The sequence below is a fragment of the Salmo salar genome, chromosome 06 (assembly GCF_965601325.2).
Source record: "Salmo salar chromosome 06, fSalSal1, whole genome shotgun sequence".
Classification (NCBI taxonomy): Eukaryota; Metazoa; Chordata; class Actinopteri; order Salmoniformes; family Salmonidae; genus Salmo; species Salmo salar.
In genome coordinates, this window is record NC_138296.1 from 9,153,619 (window position 1) to 9,173,356 (window position 19,738).

General features: G+C 44.3%; 1 protein-coding gene across 1 annotated transcript in view; it reads left to right on the forward strand.

The window, feature by feature from the left end:
* Positions 1–19,738, forward strand: part of LOC106606244 (ubiquitin carboxyl-terminal hydrolase 7) — a 75,064-nt gene that overhangs the window by 23,957 nt on the left and 31,369 nt on the right. Inside the window, exons 9-18 of the mRNA XM_082976293.1 lie at positions 2,223–2,303; positions 3,561–3,651; positions 11,603–11,685; positions 12,966–13,075; positions 15,688–15,865; positions 16,143–16,287; positions 17,948–18,078; positions 18,289–18,423; positions 18,590–18,691; positions 18,797–18,902. Coding sequence (XP_082832419.1) covers positions 2,223–2,303; positions 3,561–3,651; positions 11,603–11,685; positions 12,966–13,075; positions 15,688–15,865; positions 16,143–16,287; positions 17,948–18,078; positions 18,289–18,423; positions 18,590–18,691; positions 18,797–18,902 — 1,162 coding nt within the window. The remainder of the gene's footprint in view (positions 1–2,222; positions 2,304–3,560; positions 3,652–11,602; positions 11,686–12,965; positions 13,076–15,687; positions 15,866–16,142; positions 16,288–17,947; positions 18,079–18,288; positions 18,424–18,589; positions 18,692–18,796; positions 18,903–19,738) is intronic.

Below are 19,738 nucleotides of genomic sequence, written 5' to 3' on the forward strand. Positions count from 1 at the left end.
CTGAATAGGACTACATGTCATATTAAACAGCATATAAACACTCTGAATAGACTACATGTCATATTAAACAACATATAAACACTCTGAATAGGATACATGTCATATTAAACAACATATAAACACTGAATAGGATACATGTCATATTAAACACCATATAAACACTCTGAATAGGCTACATGTCATATTAAACATCATATAAACACTCTGAATAGACTACATGTCATATTAAACAGCATGTAAACACTCTGAATAGACTACATGTCATATTAAACAGCATGTAAACACTCTGAATAGGATACATGTCATATTAAACACCATATAAACACTCTGAATAGGCTACATGTCATATTAAACACCATATAAACACTCTGAATAGACTACTTGTCATATTAAACAGCATATAAACACTCTGAATAGACTACACGTCATATTAAACACCATATAAACACTCTGAATAGACTACACGTCATATTAAACAGCATATAAACACTGAATAGGATACATGTCATATTAAACACCATATAAACACTCTGAATAGACTACACGTCATATTAAACAGCATATAAACACTGAATAGGATACATGTCATATTAAACACCATATAAACACTCTGAATAGGCTACATGTCATATTAAACACCATATAAACACTCGGAATCGGTTAAGAGCCAGACAGGAAGACTAAGAAGGAACGAAAATGAATTATTTAGGCTATATTATTTCAAGGCTATAGTGTACAAAGAAAGACATTGTGAAGCATTTGGGAGTGCGACGCAATAGGCTGGTAGGGACATAAAGCATTTGAACAACATTTAGTTGTATTAAATCATTATGGTCTATAAATTACACATATAGTCTTTGACTTACTTAGAATTAAATACAAGTAACATGAAAATGTATTTTCAGAATTCATTCTTAGAACCAGGATTTTGGCCAGTCTGTCTGCAGGCTCATGTGATGGTGACTGGAGAGCAGGACAGCAGTGGAGAAGGTCCTCTCCTCACTTTCAGAGCCACTGGGGATGATAAACACCCTTTTGGCCACTCTATCCAGGCTGGGCAGAGATGCAGAGTTATTTTATCTATAGGCAGGCCTAAAGGCTTTTAGGCAAAATAACCCAATCAAAACAGAAAGCTCCTTGAACATGGGAATATGCCAGGTCTATTGGGCTAAAATCAATTATGCCCTATCGTATAGATAATAGAATGTAAATGAACAAAACTTTTAAGCGATCAGATTTTTTGTTAACTAACTGTGTTATTGTAGAAAATTATTTTTATCTACCCACCTCGTTCCTTTCTGTTGGCATGTACACAGTAAGTACACCATCATACTTTCAGGATAGGTGTCTTTTCAGATTCCACAATGGTTCTTTAGTTGTGGACACTACATCACCACACTCCCCTCTTCTTTAGTGTGGCACACTCACCACACTCCCTCCTTCTTTAGTTGTGGACACTACATCACCACACTCCCTCTCTTCTTTAGTTGTGGACACTACATCACCACACTCCCTCTCTTCTTTAGTTGTGGACACTACATCACCACACTCCCTCTCTTCTTTAGTTGTGGACACTACATCACCACACTCCCTCTCTTCTTTAGTTGTGGACACTACATCACCACACTCCCTCTCTTCTTTAGTTGTGGACACTACATCACCACACTCCCTCTCTTCTTTAGTTGTGGACACTACATCACCACACTCCCTCTCTTCTTTAGTTGTGGACACTACATCACCACACTGCCTCTCCCCCTCCTCTCTTCAGTTGTGGACACTACATCACCACACTCCCTCTCTTCTTTAGTTGTGGACACTACATCACCACACTCCCTCTCTTCTTTAGTTGTGGACACTACATCACCACACTGCCTCTCTTCTTTAGTTGTGGACACTACATCACCACACTCCCTCTCTTGCTCTTGGTCCTCATCTTTGTAAGTCACCTTGATTTAGCACCTGTGTGTTTTATCAGTTTCTTGATGAAAATATTTAGTGAACTCCATGACAGTAGATAAAGCAAGGGGCTATAGCAGTACACTAGTAGACTACAGATGCATGCTGGGCTAGTGAAGTGAGAGCTACTAGAGCCAAATTGTAGCGGGCGAGAAGGCCGATGCTCCAGCCTTTTGGGGAATCTCACTCTGCGCTCCAGTCAAATCGGGCACGCTCCATCTCTGCTCCACTCACACACTGTTCCTTCCATAATGTGTGTATTCCAGCTCCTGGACAATGTTGAGAACAAAATGAAAGGCACCTGCGTGGAGGGAACCATCCCCAAACTGTTCAGAGGAAAGATGGTGGTACGTTCACGTCCTCTATTCTCTCTCCCCCTCTCTCCCCGTTGAGGTCTGTCGCGCTCTCCAGTCCTATATCCAGTGTAACTATGTGTTGTATCTCTCTCTCTCCAGTCCTATATCCAGTGTAACTATGTGTTGTATCTCTCTCTCTCTCTCCAGTCCTATATCCAGTGTAACTATGTGTTGTGTCTCTCTCTCTCTCTCCAGTCCTATATCCAGTGTAACTGTGTTGTATCTCTCTCTCTCTCTCTCTCTCCAGTCCTATATCCAGTATAACTATGTGTTGTATCTCTCTCTCTCTCTCTCTTTAGGCCTATATCCAGTGTAACTGTGTGTTGTATCTCTCTCTCTTCCCCCCCCCCCAGGCCTATATCCAGTGTCACTGTGTGTTGTATCTCTCTCTCCAGGCCTATATCCAGTGTCACTGTGTGTTGTATCTCTCTCTCTCTCTCTCTCTCTCTCTCTCTCTCTCTCTCTCTCTCTCTCTCTCGCCTATATCCAGTGTCACTGTGTGTTGTACTCTCTCTCTCTCTCTCGCCTATATCCACGTGTCACTGTGTGTTGTATCTCTCTCTCTCTCTCGCCTATATCCAGTGTCACTGTGTGTTGTATCTCTCTCTCTCTCTCTCGCCTATATCCAGTGTCACTGTGTGTTGTATCTCTCTCTCTCTCTCTCTCGCCTATATCCAGTGTCACTGTGTGTTGTATCTCTCTCTCTCTCTCTCTCGCCTATATCCAGTGTCACTGTGTGTTGTATCTCTCTCTCTCTCTCTCTCTCGCCTATATCCAGTGTCACTGTGTGTTGTATCTCTCTCTCTCTCTCTCTCTCGCCTATATCCAGTGTCACTGTGTGTTGTATCTCTCTCTCTCTCTCGCCTATATCCAGTGTCACTGTGTGTTGTATCTCTCTCTCTCTCTCGCCTATATCCAGTGTCACTGTGTGTTGTATCTCTCTCTCTCTCTCTCTCTCTCTCTCTCGCCTATATCCAGTGTCACTGTGTGTTGTATCTCTCTCTCTCTCTCTCGCCTATATCCAGTGTCACTGTGTGTTGTATCTCTCTCTCTCTCTCTCTCTCGCCTATATCCAGTGTCACTGTGTGTTGTATCTCTCTCTCTCTCTCTCTCGCCTATATCCAGTGTCACTGTGTGTTGTATCTCTCTCCCCCCCTCCCTCCCCCAGGCCTATATCCAGTGTCACTGTGTGTTGTATCTCTCTCCAGTCCTATATCCAGTGTAACTATGTGTTGTATCTCTCTCCAGTCCTATATCCAGTGTAAGCACGTTGACTACCGGTCAGAGCGGATAGAGGATTACTACGACATCCAGCTCAGTATCAAAGGAAAGAAAAACAGTGAGTATCAATCCCTTTTCTTCTCTGGGTTATTGGATGTGTGTCATATCGCTCCAGTCTCCGTCCTTATACAAGGGGTTTTCTGCTTTGAAAAGGGGCTTATGTGGTGGGCGCAGTCGTCCTGTCAGTGCGGCTGGATTTTAGAGACATTTAGAGGCCCCCATCTTGATGGTGTAGACAAATGTTCAAATTTTTTTTTTTAACCAATTACATGCAATTCTACTTTTTTTTTTAAATATTTTTTTATTCCGAAGCTTGTTTCCTGTGTTTCCAGATATTCTGCTGTGGAGCTGAGAGAAAATGTTGCAAATTTTTGCACATTTTGTGCATTTTTATAACAAAATTATTACTGCTAAATTCATTGTTTTTGGAACTTTCAATTCTCCCTGACTATCTAGCTTTTATTTTGGGGATTTAGTTCAAAAAATATTATTTCCAAAATATGGATTTAGTCTTAATTTTACACTGAAAGTATTTCTCCATCCTGAAATGTTTGGACTTACTGTAACAACGCATTAGTTGGCCCATATAGTATGACTACGTTTTGGATGTCAAAACATCTGAGTTGGATGTCAAATTACTAAGATCTCCTCGCCAAAACGTCAACGTTTATGACAGATTTGTTGAGTCATCTTATTTTGAGGAAGTGTATACTGGCAACAGCATCTTTAAGTGGACAAACGGTACTATTGCATCTTTTTCAAGCGAAGGTCTTTTAACACTAGAACAGGCCAATGGCCACTGAAGTTTGATTTTTATAAATAAACAATAATCAGCCAAAAGAAAAGCTATGTCCTGCTTCTTCCCTGACTTTTCCTAAATGTTTGTGTTTTACGCTGCTCATTTGTCACAATTTTGAAATCACAAACAGAGAAGTATTCATAGCCTTTTTACCAGTTTTCACACCGACTCCTAACTTAACCCGCGAAGACGTTGTGCTGTAGGACGTTGTGCTGTAGGACGATGTGCTGTAGGACGATGTGCTGTAGGACGATGTGCTGTAGGACGATGTGCTGTAGGACGATGTGCTGTAGGACGATGTGCTGTAGGACGATGTGCTGTAGGACGATGTGCTGTAGGACGATGTGCTGTAGGACGATGTGCTGTAGGACCATGTGCTGTAGGACCATGTGCTGTAGGACCATGTGCTGTAGGACGTTGTTACCCAGCCAGGCGCTAACGCGTCTCTCTCTCCTCACTGAATGAATGACAAATGGATGAATGGGTGGTAATTGTGTGCCTTCACAATTTCATTTTAAATCCTAACTGAATAATAAGAAGGGTGAAGAAGTTGATTTTAATTTAGTAAGACAATAGTGTAATGAGTTTTATGTCTATTTATAAGCGGCAAATAATCTGACCGCACTCGTTGCTGGTTGATACCTTTTCTTTTTTAAGTTTTACTTTGTACAAATAAGCTGTTATGGGACTTTTATTGACTATATTACTAATGAAATGTATTGTAAGGGAAACGACAACATGCTATGAATCATGCAAAACATATCCTGTACCCTATCCAAGTTGATGAGCGGGAAACAAACTGATGCCAGTCAACCTTTACAGCCGGCCCATCGACTCTACTCCATAACACATTATAAGAGTTAGCCTATAGACCAGATTAAATTGACAATCTGAGTGACACAATTTTTTTCATTTTTTCCCTTCATGTTACCTTTATTTAATTAGGCAAGTCAGTTAAGAACAAATTCTTATTTTCAATGACGGCCTAGGAACAGTGGGTTAACTGCCTTGTTCAGAAAGAATGACAGATTTTTACCTTGTCAGCTCGAGGATTTGATTTTGCAACCTTTGGGTTACTAGTCCAACGCTCTAACCACTAGGCTACCTGCCGCCCCATATTATGCCTATTAGTTGTAAATGCTGTGAAAGGAGCATCTCTTTATCATCCTCCTTCAGAGTCACGTGCAGGTAAAACAGTGTGGTTTCTATATAGTATCAGGTAGAGAACAGTGTGGTTTCTATATAGTATCAGAGGAGATTCTACAGGTAGAGAACAGTGTGGTTTCTATATAGTATCAGGAAGAGCAGATTCTGCAGGTAGAGAACAGTGGTTTCTATATGGTATCAGAGCAGATTCTGCAGGTAGAGAACAGTGTGGTTTCTATATGATATCAGGAAGAGCAGGTTCTGCAGGTAGAGAACAGTGTGGTTTCTATATAGTATCAGGAAGAGCAGATTCTGCAGGTAGAGAACACTGTGGTTTCTATATAGTATCAGGAAGAGCAGGTTCTGCAGGTAGAGAACAGTGTGGTTTCTATATAGTATCAGGAAGAGCAGATTCTGCAGGTAGAGAACAGTGTGGTTTCTATATAGTATCAGGTAGAGAACAGTGTGGTTTCTATATGATATCAGGAAGAGCAGAATCTGCAGGTAGAGAACAGTGTGGTTTCTATATGATATCAGGTAAAACAGTGTGGTTTCTATATAGTATCAGGTAGAGAACAGTGTGGTTTCTATATAGTATCAGGAAGAGCAGATTCTGCAGGTAGAGAACAGTGTGGTTTCTATATGAGTATCAGGTAGAGAACAGTGTGGTTTCTATATAGTATCAGGTAGAGAACAGTGTGGTTTCTATATAGTATCAGGTAGAGAGCAGAGTGTTTTCTATATAGTATCAGGTAGAGAACAGTGTGGTTTCTATATAGTATCAGGTAGAGAACAGTGTGGTTTCTATATAGTATCAGGTAGAGAACAGTGTGGTTTCTATATAGTATCAGGTAGAGAACAGTGTGGTTTCTATATAGTATCAGGAAGAGCAGATTCTACAGGTAGAGAACAGTGTGGTTTCTATATAGTATCAGAGGAGATTCTACAGGTAGAGAACAGTGTGGTTTCTATATAGTATCAGGAAGAGCAGGTTCTGCAGGTAGAGAACAGTGTGGTTTCTATATAGTATCAGGTAGAGAACAGTGTGGTTTCTATATAGTATCAGGTAGAGAACAGTGTGGTTTCTATATAGTATCAGGAAGAGCGGGCGCGGGAGCAGGGGTTCGTCGGGGCCAGGTAGAGAACAGTGTGGTTTCTATATAGTATCAGGAGAGCAGCCGGGAGCAGGGGTTCGTACAGGTAGAGAACAGTGTGGTTTCTATATAGTCAGGTGGCAGGGGCGTCAGGAGAGACAGTGTGGTTTCTATATGATATCAGGTAGAGAACAGTGTGGTTTCTATATAGTATCAGGTAGAGAACAGTGTGGTTTCTATATAGTATCAGAGCAGATTCTGCAGGTAGAGAACAGTGTGGTTTCTATATAGTATCAGGAAGAGCAGGTTCTGCAGGTAGAGAACAGTGTGGTTTCTATATAGTATCAGGTAGAGAACAGTGTGGTTTCTATATAGTATCAGGTAGAGAACAGTGTGGTTTCTATATAGTATCAGGTAGAGAACAGTGTGGTTTCTATATAGTATCAGGAAGAGCAGGTTCTGTAGGTAGAGAACAGTGGTTTCTATATGATATCAGGAAGAGCAGGTTCTGTAGTAGAGAACAGTGTGGTTTCTATATGATATCAGGAAGAGCAGGTTCTGTAGGTAGAGAACAGTGTGGTTTCTATATAGTATCAGGTAGAGAACAGTGTGGTTCTATATAGTATCAGGAAGAGCAGGTTCTGCAGGTAGAGAACAGTGTGGTTTCTATATAGTATCAGGAAGAGCAGATTCTGCAGGTAGAGAACAGTGTGGTTTCTATATAGTATCAGAGGAGATTCTACAGGTAGAGAACAGTGTGGTTTCTATATAGTATCAGGAAGAGCAGGTTCTGCAGGTAGAGAACAGTGGTTTCTATATAGTATCAGGTAGAGAACAGTGTGGTTTCTATATAGTATCAGGAAGAGCAGGTTCTGCAGGTAGAGAACAGTGTGGTTTCTATATAGGATCAGGAGAGCAGTCTGCAGGTAGAGAACAGTGTGGTTTCTATATAGTATCAGGGAGCAGGTCTGCAGGTAGAGACAGGTTCTGCAGGTAGAGAACAGTGGTTTCTATATAGTATCAGGTAGAGAACAGTGTGGTTTCTATATAGTATCAGGGAGCACGGTAGGCAGAGACAGGGGTTCTACAGGGAGACACAGGTAGAGAACAGTGTGGTTTCTATATAGTATCAGGAAGAGCAGGTTCTGTAGGAGAGAACAGTGGTTTCTATATGTATCAGGAAGAGCGGTTCTGAGTAGAGAACAGTGTGGTTTCTATATAGTATCAGAGGAGATTCTACAGGTAGAGAACAGTGTGGTTTCTATATAGTATCAGGAAGAGCAGATTCTGCAGGTAGAGAACAGTGTGGTTTCTATATAGTATCAGGTAGAGAACAGTGTGGTTTCTATATGATATCAGGAAGAGCAGGTTCTGCAGGTAGAGAACAGTGTGGTTTCTATATGATATCAGGAAGAGCAGGTTCTGCAGGTAGAGAACAGTGTGGTTTCTATATAGTATCAGAGGAGATTCTACAGGTAGAGAACAGTGTGGTTTCTATATAGTATCAGGAAGAGCAGGTTCTGCAGGTAGAGAACAGTGGTTTCTATATAGTATCAGGTAGAGAACAGTGTGGTTTCTATATAGTATCAGGAAGAGCAGATTCTGTAGGTAGAGAACAGTGTGGTTTCTATATAGTATCAGAGGAGATTCTACAGGTAGAGAACAGTGTGGTTTCTATATAGTATCAGAGGAGATTCTACAGGTAGAGAACAGTGTGGTTTCTATATAGTATCAGGAAGAGCAGATTCTACAGGTAGAGAACAGTGTGGTTTCTATATAGTATCAGGAAGAGCAGATTCTACAGGTAGAGAACAGTGTGGTTTCTATATAGTATCAGAGGAGAGAACAGTGTGGTTTCTATATAGTATCAGGTAGAGAACAGTGTGGTTTCTATATAGTATCAGGAAGAGCAGGTTCTGCAGGTAGAGAACAGTGTGGTTTCTATATAGTATCAGGTAGAGAACAGTGTGGTTTCTATATAGTATCAGGTAGAGAACAGTGTGGTTTCTATATAGTATCAGGAAGAGCGGGTTCTGCAGGTAGAGAACAGTGTGGTTTCTATATAGTATCAGAGGAGATTCTACAGGTAGAGAACAGTGTGGTTTCTATATGGTATCAGGAAGAGCAGATTCTACAGGTAGAGAACAGTGTGGTTTCTATATAGTATCAGGTAGAGAACAGTGTGGTTTCTATATAGTATCAGGTAGAGAACAGTGTGGTTTCTATATAGTATCAGGTAGAGAACAGTGTGGTTTCTATATGATATCAGGTAGAGAACAGTGTGGTTTCTATATAGTATCAGAGCAGATTCTGCAGGTAGAGAACAGTGTGGTTTCTATATAGTATCAGGAAGAGCAGGTTCTGCAGGTAGAGAACAGTGTGGTTTTCTATATAGTATCAGGTAGAGAACAGTGTGGTTTCTATATAGTATCAGGTAGAGAACAGTGTGGTTTCTATATGTATCAGGTAGAGATATCAGGTAGAGAACAGTGTGGTTTCTATATAGTATCAGGTAGAGAACAGTGTGGTTTCTATATAGTATCAGGAAGAGCAGGTTCTGCCGTTTCTGTGATTTATCTTTGTCAAATATCTCCCATAACTCGAGGTGCAACTTGATTTCCAAATGTCACTTTTTCCAACAATATCCTTGCTGTCCATGCATTCAGCTCATGATCACTCATTTTAAAAATGTTTTTATTTAACCTTTATTTAACTAGGCAAGTCATGACGCAGCGTTGCTCTGGCTACTATAAGCAAAAAACTAGTAACATAATAAACGTAACATTCAAATATCGTCAGTGGCTGAATGGCCAATAGAAACGAGATGGAAGCTGATAATGGAACATGTGACTTCAGTTTTGGTTAGCCGCTGATGTCCCAACCAGGTACTGGCTCAATGACTTTCCCCATCTGGGGAAAGATGAAACCAGGCCAGCGGGTGGGAAACCAGGCCAGCGGGTGGGAAACCAGGCCAGCGGGTGGGAAACCAGGCCAGCGGGTGGGAAACCAGGCCAGCGGGTGGGAAACCAGGCCAGCAGGTGAGCGACTGTTTGACGGTGTCGTTTAGAGACTCTTGGAGCCTTACATGGGCAAAGGAGACCATGGACAACTTCTTCATCAATTTCCCTGGCAGACAAGTTGATTGCAAAGAAGACTAGCCTGCTAGAAACAGTGGACAAACAAATGCAGAAGCTGCCCCCCTCTGAGCAGAACAACATATCAGCGGAGCTGTACTCTTTATCAGTGATGGCGAGTGGTAAAGCAACACTCACGGTGTACAGATGTAAAAGAAATACAAGTGTTTACATCCTCAGCACCATGCATCCCACTGGATCTGGCATGTGAGCTTCATGAGAACCACATGAACGCCAAGAAAGAAGCTACATCTCCAAGCAGGCAGCGGTTCCTGCTCTTCCCCAAGCACCACATCTCCAAGCAGGCAGGGGGTCCTGCTCTCCCTCTTCCCCAAGCACCACATCTCCAAGCAGGCAGGGGGTCCTGCTCTCCCTCTTCCCCAAGCACCACATCTCCAAGCAGGCAGCGGGTCCTGCTCTCCCTCTTCCCCAAGCACCACATCTCCAAGCAGGCAGGGGGTCCTGCTCTCCCTCTTCCCCAAGCACCACATCTCCAAGCAGGCAGCGGGTCCTGCTCTCCCTCTTCCCCAAGCACCACATCTCCAAGCAGGCAGGGGGTCCTGCTCTCCCTCTTCCCCAAGCACCACATCTCCAAGCAGGCAGGGGGTCCTGCTCTCCCTCTTCCCCAAGCACCACATCTCCAAGCAGGCAGCGGGTCCTGCTCTCCCTCTTCCCCAAGCACCACATCTCCAAGCAGGCAGGGGGTCCTGCTCTCCCTCTTCCCCAAGCACCACATCTCCAAGCAGGCAGGGGGTCCTGCTCTCCCTCTTCCCCAAGCACCACATCTCCAAGCAGGCAGGGGGTCCTGCTCTCCCTCTTCCCCAAGCACCACATCTCCAAGCAGGCAGCGGGTCCTGCTCTCCCTCTTCCCCAAGCACCACATCTCCAAGCAGGCAGCGGGTCCTGCTCTCCCTCTTCCCCAAGCACCACATCTCCAAGCAGGCAGCGGGTCCTGCTCTCCCTCTTCTCCAAGCACCACAGCTCCCACTGGGGAAAAATAACACACAATGTCAAGTGTGCAGGTGCACAGGAAACAAGGCCCATGAAAACTGTGTACAGTGCAACTGATTTGCAACTGACATACAGTATCTGATACAATCAACAAATGACTGTTTTTATGTCTTGTCATGAATGTTTTCCCACTAATATTTCTTTACTTCATCCTTTACAATTGTTTGCTGGTGCTTCTGTTCAGGAATAAGTCAAATCATTTAACCTGTCACCTGGCTGGTTTTATTATTATTATTTTAGTTTCTACTTTGTCAAAAGAAGCTGGACTTTATGAATTACTGTGACAGTATTAATGATCAACTCTACAATAAACTGTTTTTATTGTATGAGAATCTAAAATAGACTGTAGGTCTGTTTTCTAGGACTGTAGAATTATACGAAACAGATCCTTGACTCTAAACATTACTATTGTTTATTTTTATTGATATATTCCCCTGAATATTATTTAATGCAATTAATAATTTACACGCATTTACTCACTATTTATCAGGCATGTTTGTGCACTTTGCAGGTTGATATGCATCTGATGCTAAAGGGGATGCCAGGCAACATTCTCTAGCGTGTACTGATGGGCTGAAAGGCCAGGCTGTTCTAGTGTTAAGGGTTTATCGGAGTTTGACATGCAGAAGGCCTTTACTTCCAGTGTCCTTAATGCTGAGTGCCAAGCAGAGATGCTTCAAATCGCATTTGTACAGTCTTTGGTATGACTAGGACGGGGATAGAACTCCTAACCTTTCAATCTCAGGGCAGACACTCTAACCACAAGGCTAGTGTGTGCGTGCGTGCGCGTGTGTGCGTGGCTAACTGTTTCTGTTCTCTCTCTAGTCTTTGAGTCCTTTAAGGACTATGTCGCTGTGGAGCAGCTTGACGGAGACAACAAATACGACGCAGGAGAACATGGCCTACAGGTGAGGCCTTATTCAGGCTTTATAAAGGCCTTATGTATGGTTAAAAGATGCTTTATATCACTACGGGTGGCCTTATTCAGGCTTTATAAAGGGTGTGTACAGGATTTATAGATGCTTTATAAACACTCAGGCTACATAACATCTTGATAATGGGTTTATATAGTTAATGATGAGTGTAAATGTGCTTTATGGACATGGCCTATAGGTGAGGCTGTAGAACAGGTTAATGATGAGTGTAAATGTGCTTTATGGACATGGCCTATAGGTGAGGCTGTAGAACAGGTTAATGATGAGTGTAAATGTGCTTTATGAACATGGCCTATAGGTGAGGCTGTAGAACAGGTTAATGATGAGTGTAAATGTGCTTTATGGACATGGCCTATAGGTGAGGCTGTAGAACAGGTTAATGATGAGTGTAAATGTGCTTTATGAACATGGCCTATAGGTGAGGCTGTAGAACAGGTTAATGATGAGTGTAAATGTGCTTTATGAACATGGCCTATAGGTGAGGCTGTAGAACAGGTTAATGATGAGTGTAAATGTGCTTTATGAACATGGCCTATAGGTGAGGCTGTAGAACAGGTTAATGATGAGTGTAAATGTGCTTTATGGACATGGCCTATAGGTGCGGCTGTAGAACAGGTTAATGATGAGTGTAAATGTGCTTTATGAACATGGCCTATAGGTGAGGCTGTAGAACAGGTTAATGATGAGTGTAAATGTGCTTTATGAACATGGCCTATAGGTGAGGCTGTAGAACAGGTTAATGATGAGTGTAAATGTGCTTTATGAACATGGCCTATAGGTGAGGCTGTAGAACAGGTTAATGATGAGTGTAAATGTGCTTTATGAACATGGCCTATAGGTGAGGCTGTCCACCTGTTCTACAATCATTTTTGGTTTGAGGGCCACAACGGGATTTCAAAATTCTTAGGATGGATTTGTTGGTCAAAATCAATTCTTTGGACCAGAGAAGGGTCAGTTAGTTGAACATCTCTGGTCCTGTATAATCTACACATACTTTCTGTCTAGATTCAGACCTGGAGGGTTTCTGGTCCTGTATAATCTAGATTTAGACCTGGAGGGTTTCTGGTCCTGTATAATCTAGATTCAGACCTGGAGGGTTTCTGGTCCTGTATAATCTAGATTTAGACCTGGAGGGTTTCTGGTCCTGTATAATCTAGATTCAGACCTGGAGGGTTTCTGGTCCTGTATAATCTACTGGAGGTAGGACACATGGATGATGAGTCAGTAAACTTACCGGCCGTGTGTGTTTCCAGGAAGCGGAGAAGGGGGTGAAGTTCTTGACTTTCCCTCCCATACTGCACCTGCAGCTGATGAGGTTCATGTACGACCCTCAGACCGACCAAAACATCAAGATCAACGACAGGTAACACACACATACCTGTCTAAACATGTTAATTCCACAGGTTCACTGACTATACCAAACATTAAGAACACCTTCCTAATATTGAGTTGCCCCCCGTTTTGCCCTCAGAACAGTCTATTCATCAGGGCATCAACTCTACAAGGTGTTGAAAGCGTTCCACAGGGATGCTGGCCCATATTGACCCCAATGCTTCCCGCAGTTGTCAAGTTGGCTGGATGTCCTTTGGGTGGTGGACCAATATTGATACACACAGGAAACTGTTGAGCATGAAAAACCCAGCAGGGTTACAGTTCTTGACACAATCCGGTGCGCCTGGCATCCACTGCCATATACCGTTCAAAGGCACTAAATATTTTGTCTTGCCCTCTGAATGGCACACAGACAATCCATGTCTCAATTGTCTGAAGGCTTAGAAACACTTCTTTAACCCTCCCCTTCATCTACACTGATTGAAGTGGATTTAACAAGTGACATCAATAAGGGATCATAGCTTTCACCTGGATTCACCTGTCATGGAAAGAGCAGGTGTTCCTAATGTTTTGTACACTCGGTGTAGGTCATGGTAACTTACCCCCCAGTAAACAGTGGGGGAAAAAAGTATTTAGTCAGCCACCAATTGTGCAAGTTCTCCCACTTAAAAAGATGAGAGGCCTGTAATTTTCATCATAGGTACACTTCAACGATGACAGACAAAATGAGAAAAAAAATCCAGAAAATCACATTGTAGGATTTTTAATGAATTTATTTGCAAATTATGGTGGAAAATAAGTATTTGGTCAATAACAAAAGTCGATCTCAATACTTTGTTATATACCCTTTGTTGGCAATGACACAGATCAAACGTTTTCTGTAAGTCTTCACACACTGTTGCTGGTATTTTGGCCCATTCCGCCATGCAGATCTCCTCTAGAGCAGTGATGTTTTGGGGCTGTCGCTGGGCAACACTGACTTTCAACTCCCTCCAAAGATTTTCTATGGGGTTGAGATCTGGAGACTGGCTAGGCCACTCCAGGACCTTGAAATGCTTCTTACGAAGCCACTCCTTTGTTTCCCGGGCGGTGTGTTTGGGATCATTGTCATGCTGAAAGACCCAGCCATGTTTCATCTTCAATGCCCTTGCTGATGGAAGGAGGTTTTCACTCAAAATCTCACGATACATGGCCCCATTCATTCTTTCCTTTACACGGATCAGTCGTCCTGGTCCCTTTGCAGAAAAACAGCCACAAAGCATGATGTTTCCACCCCCATGCTTCACAGTAGATATGGTGTTCTTTGGATGCAACTCAGCATTCTTTGTCCTCCAAACACGACGAGTTGAGTTTTTACCAAAAAGTTATATTTTGGTTTCATCTGACCATATGACATTCTCCCAATCCTCTTCTGGATCATCCAAATGCTCTCTAGCAAACTTCAGACGGGCCTGGATATGTACTGGCTTAAGCAGGGGGACACGTCTGGCCCTGCAGGATTTGAGTCCCTGGCGGCGTAGTGTGTTACTGATGGTAGGCTTTGTTACTTTGGACCCAGCTCTCTGCAGGTCATTCACTAGGTCCCCCCGTGTGGTTCTGGGATTTTTGCTCACCATTCTTGTGATAATTTTGACCCCACGGGGTGAGATCTTGCGTGGAGCCCCAGATCGAGGGAGATTATCAGTGGTCTTGTATGTCTTCCATTTCCTAATAATTGCTCCCACAGTTGATTTCTTCTAACCCAGCTGCTTGCCTATTGCAGATACAGTCTTCCCAGCCTGGTGCAGGTCTACAATTTTGTTTCTGGTGTCCTTTGACAGCTCTTTGGTCTTGGCCATAGTGGAGTTTGGAGTGTGACTGTTTGAGGTTGTGGACAGGTGTCTTTTATACTGATAACAAGTTCAAACAGGTGCCATTAATACAGGTAATGAGTGGAGGACAGAGGAGCCTCTTAAAGAAGAAGTTACAGGTCTGTGAGAGCCAGAAATGTTGCTTGTTTGTAGGTGACCAAATACTTATTTTCCACCATAATTTGCAAATAAATTCATTAAAAATCCTTCAATGTGATTTTCTTTTTTCTCATTTTGTCTGTCATAGTTGACGTGTACCTATGATGAAAATTACAGGCCTCTCTCATCTTTTTAAGTGGGAGAACTTGCACAATTGGTGGCTGACTAAATACTTTTTTCCCCCACTGTAGGTCATGGTAACTTACCCCCCAGTATAGGTCATGGTAACTTACCCCCCAGTATAGGTCATGGTAACTTACCCCCCAGTATAGGTCATGGTAACTTACACCCCCCAGTATAGGTCATGGTAACTTACACCCCCCCAGTATAGGTCATGGTAACTAACACACCCCCAGTATAGGTCATGGTAACTTTATAGGCCATGGTAACCTACACCCCCCCCCCCCCCAGTATAGGTCATGGTGTCTTGGCCCCCAGTGTAGGTCAAAGCCCCACTGGGGTAACACAGCACATACCTGTCTGCTTCACCAGGGAGTCTGATGTCCTGAATGGAGCTCACATTGAAGATATAACACAGGAAGAACATGGACACGATAATACTCATCACAGAAACACCTTTTCTTCCTCTCGCCCCCTCTCCGTCTCGCCCCCTCTCCGTCTCGCCCCCTCCCAGGTTTGAGTTTCCGGAGCAGCTTCCCCTGGATGAGTTCCTCCAGAAGACTGACTCCAAGGACCCGGCCAACTACATCCTGCATGCCGTGCTGGTGCACAGCGGAGACAACCACGGAGGACACTACGTTGTCTACCTTAACCCCAAAGGAGACGGAAAAGTCAGCGTCAAGGAGCCCATCGTGAGTCCCCCAACCCACCAATCAGTTAAATGCACTAGTATATCTGATCATTAATGTGGCGTAAGAACTAGTTTTGTATTGTCAACCTGAAAGGTGTTTTATCATGTTATTAACCTAGTAAGAGGAAATGATGTCATAATATGCAGCCAACATTCTGCTCATGTGTGTCCTGAGAAATTATACAATGATGGAACATCAACTGTTTTCTTTATAACGTACATCTGTTCCTCTCTCCCTCTCCGTTCCTGTCTCCTCTCTGTCTCTCCTCCTCCTCCAGTGGTGTAAGTTTGATGATGACGTGGTGTCACGGTGCACCAAGGAGGAAGCCATTGAACACAACTACGGTGGCCATGACGACGACCTATCAGTACGTCACTGCACCAACGCTTACATGCTGGTGTACATCCGCGAGTCCAAACTCAGTAAGTCACCTTATGGCGCTTTACAACTCAGTAGCTTAACTTCTTGGGGCTATGTGGGACGCTAGCGTGCCACCCGTGGTGCACCCTATCAACAGCAGGTGCATTTCAAGAGCGGCAAATTTGAAACCAAATAAATGTCAAAATTCAAATTTTTCAAACATACAACTATCTTACACCCTTTGAAAGATAAACATCTCCTTAATCTAACCACGTTGTCCGATTTCAAAAAGGTTTTACGGCGAAAGCATAAAGTTAGATTATGTTAGGAGAGTACATTGACAATAGCTGTGTGTAATGTTTTGTCAATTCAAAGACAGGGTCACCAAAACCATAAAACCAGCTAAAATGATGCACTAACCTTTTACAATCGCCATCAGATGACACTCCTAGGACATTATGTTAGACAATGCATGCATTTTTAGTTCTATCAAGTTCATATTTATATCCAAAAACAGCATTTTACTATGGCATTGATGTTGAGGAAATCGTTTCCCTCCAATAACCGGCAGTCAAGTCAGCACCACAAATTAAATAATTAAAATTAGAAAACATTGGTAAAATATTATATTGTCATTTAAAGAATTATAGATTTACATCTCTTGAACGCAATCAACTTGCCAGATTTAAAAATAACCTTACTGGGAAATCACACTTTGCAATAATCTGAGCATTGCGCCCAGAAAAATATGCTTTGCTATACAGACAAACGGCCATGTTGGAGAGATCTAAAATCGAAAATACTATGTAAATAATCCATTACCTTTGATTCTCTTCATCAGATGTCACTTCCCGGAATCCCAGGTCCATAACGAATGTAGTTTTGTTCAAAAAAGCTCATCATTTATATCCAAAAAGATCCGTGTTGTTAGCACATGATCTAAGCCAGCCGGACTTCTCGTCATGAACGAGGGGAAAAAATATATTTACGTTCTTTCAAACGTTGTATAGCATAAATCATTAGTGCCTTTTTTAACCAGAACATTAATAATATTCAAGGTGGACGAATGCATTCTCTTTTATAACGTATTGGAACGAGGGTACCCAACATGAACTCGCGCGCCAGAGTCTAATCGGCCATCACCGTTCCATGGCTCTTGTTCGGTCAGATCTCACAGTAAAAGACTCAAAACACTTTGTAAAGGCTGGTGACATCTAGTGGAAGCAATAGGAAGTGCCAAAACATTAATCAACCCCTGTGTGTTTCAATGGCATAGGCTTAAAGGTAATTCAACACATCAGGTATCCACTTCCTGTCAGAAAATGTCTCAGGGTTTTGCCTGCCAAATGAGTTCTGTTATACTCACAGACACCATTCAAACAGTTTTAGAAACTTTAGGGTGTTTTCTATCCATATATAATAAGTATATGCATATTCTAGTTACTGGGTAGGATTAGTAACCAGATTAAATCGGGTACGTTTTTTTATCCAGCCGTGAAAATACTGCCCCCTAGCCCCAACAGGTTAAGTCAGGATATTACTTTTATAACTCTATGAAGCCTTATAACTCACTAAGTCAATGCTATGAAGCCTTATACTACCTTTTGTAGCACATGGTAGTCAACACTTCAGGTGAGGTATTGTTAGGTAACCCTGTGTTTACCCGTCTCCCCCCAGGTGAGGTATTGTTAGGTAACCCTGTGTTTACCCGTCTCCCCCCAGGTGAGGTGCTGCTGGCGGTAAACGACGTGGACATCCCCCAGCAGCTGGTGGAGAGGCTTCAGGAGGAGAAGAGGGTTGAGGCTCAGAAGAGGAAGGAGCGGCAGGAGGCCCATCTCTACATGCAGGTCCAGGTAAGGCTTGGAGCTCTCTCCTCCTCCCCCCAGTCACAGGTCCAGCTAATAACAGAATGGCTTTAGGAGAATGTTGGTGTTATGAATCACTTGTCTCTATTTCTCCATGTCTCTTCCCCTCCCTCTGTCTCCCCCCTCGCCCTCTCTCTCCTCTCTCCTTCTCCTTCTCCTCTCCTCCTCTCTTCTCCACCTCGCTCTCTCTCCTCCCAGATTGTGACAGAGGACCAGTTCTGTGGTCACCAGGGTAATGACATGTATGATGAGGAGAAGGTGAAGTACACTGTGTTCAAGGTCCTGAAGAGCTCCACGCTGCAGGAGTTTGTCCAGAATCTCTCCCAGACCATGGTGAGACTCTCTTCTCTCTCTGTGTGTTGCTGTCCTCTCCGTTAACCTTTAACCTGCCGTTCGACCACTGTTCTTCTTCTCCCAGAGGACGCCAAAGTAAGAAACCTTGAGAGGAACCATGCTTGTGTGTAGCCCCAGTCTGACAGTGTGTATTGATGTGCTGCAGGGTTTCCCACAGGACCAGATGAGGCTGTGGCCCATGCAGGCCCGGAGCAACGGCACCAAGAGACCTGCCATGCTGGACTATGAGGCAGACTGCAGCAAGTCTGTGAGTAACACAACCATCAGGCTGACCTGGAAACGGTCCTGTAGTCTCTTGGAAGACAGTATAGGGACTGGTGTGTGTGTAACCCTGTGTGTATTTCCTCCCCAGATGATAGACTTGAGCGACAATGAGAATCCCTGGACTATATTTTTGGAGACGGTGGATCCTGAGATGGCTGCCAGTGGAGCAACGTTACCCAAGTTCGACAAAGACCGTGAGTTTAGACATTTATTTTACAGATTATTACCGATTATCAAAGACTGTTATTCTGATATTCCTTTATTCTCAGGTTGTTTAGGGCACTGGGCGTTACGCCCTCTGACTGGGGGGGGGGGGGTTACGCCCTCTGACTGGGGGGGCGTTACGCCCTCTGACTGGGGGGGGGGGTTGCCGCCCTCTGACTGGGGGGGGGGGGGGTTGCCGCCCTCTGACTGGGGTGGGGGCGTTACGCCCTCTGACTGGGGGGGGGGGGGGGGGGGTTGCCGCCCTCTGACTGGGGGGCGTTACGCCCTCTGACTGGGGGGGGTTGCCGCCCTCTGACTGGGGGGGGGCGTTACGCCCTCTGACTGGGGGGGTTGACGCCCTCTGACTGGGGGGGGGGGGGGGGGGGTTGCCGCCCTCTGACTGGGGGGGGGGGGCGTTACGCCCTCTGACTGGGGGGGGGGTTGCCGCCCTCTGACTGGGGGGGTTGACGCCCTCTGACTGGGGGGGGGGGTTGCCGCCCTCTGACTGGGGGGGTTGACGCCCTCTGACTGGGGGGGGGGGGGGGTTGCCGCCCTCTGACTGGGGGGCGTTACGCCCTCTGACTGGGGGGGTTGCCGCCCTCTGACTGGGGGGGGGGGTTGCCGCCCTCTGACTGGGGGGGGGGGGGGCGTTACGCCCTCTGACTGGGGGGGTTGACGCCCTCTGAGTGGGGGGGGGGGGGGGGTTGCCGCCCTCTGACTGGGGGGGGGGGGGGGGGGCGTTACGCCCTCTGACTGGGGGGGTTGACGCCCTCTGACTGGGGGGGTTGACGCCCTCTGACTGGGGGGGGGGTTGCCGCCCTCTGAC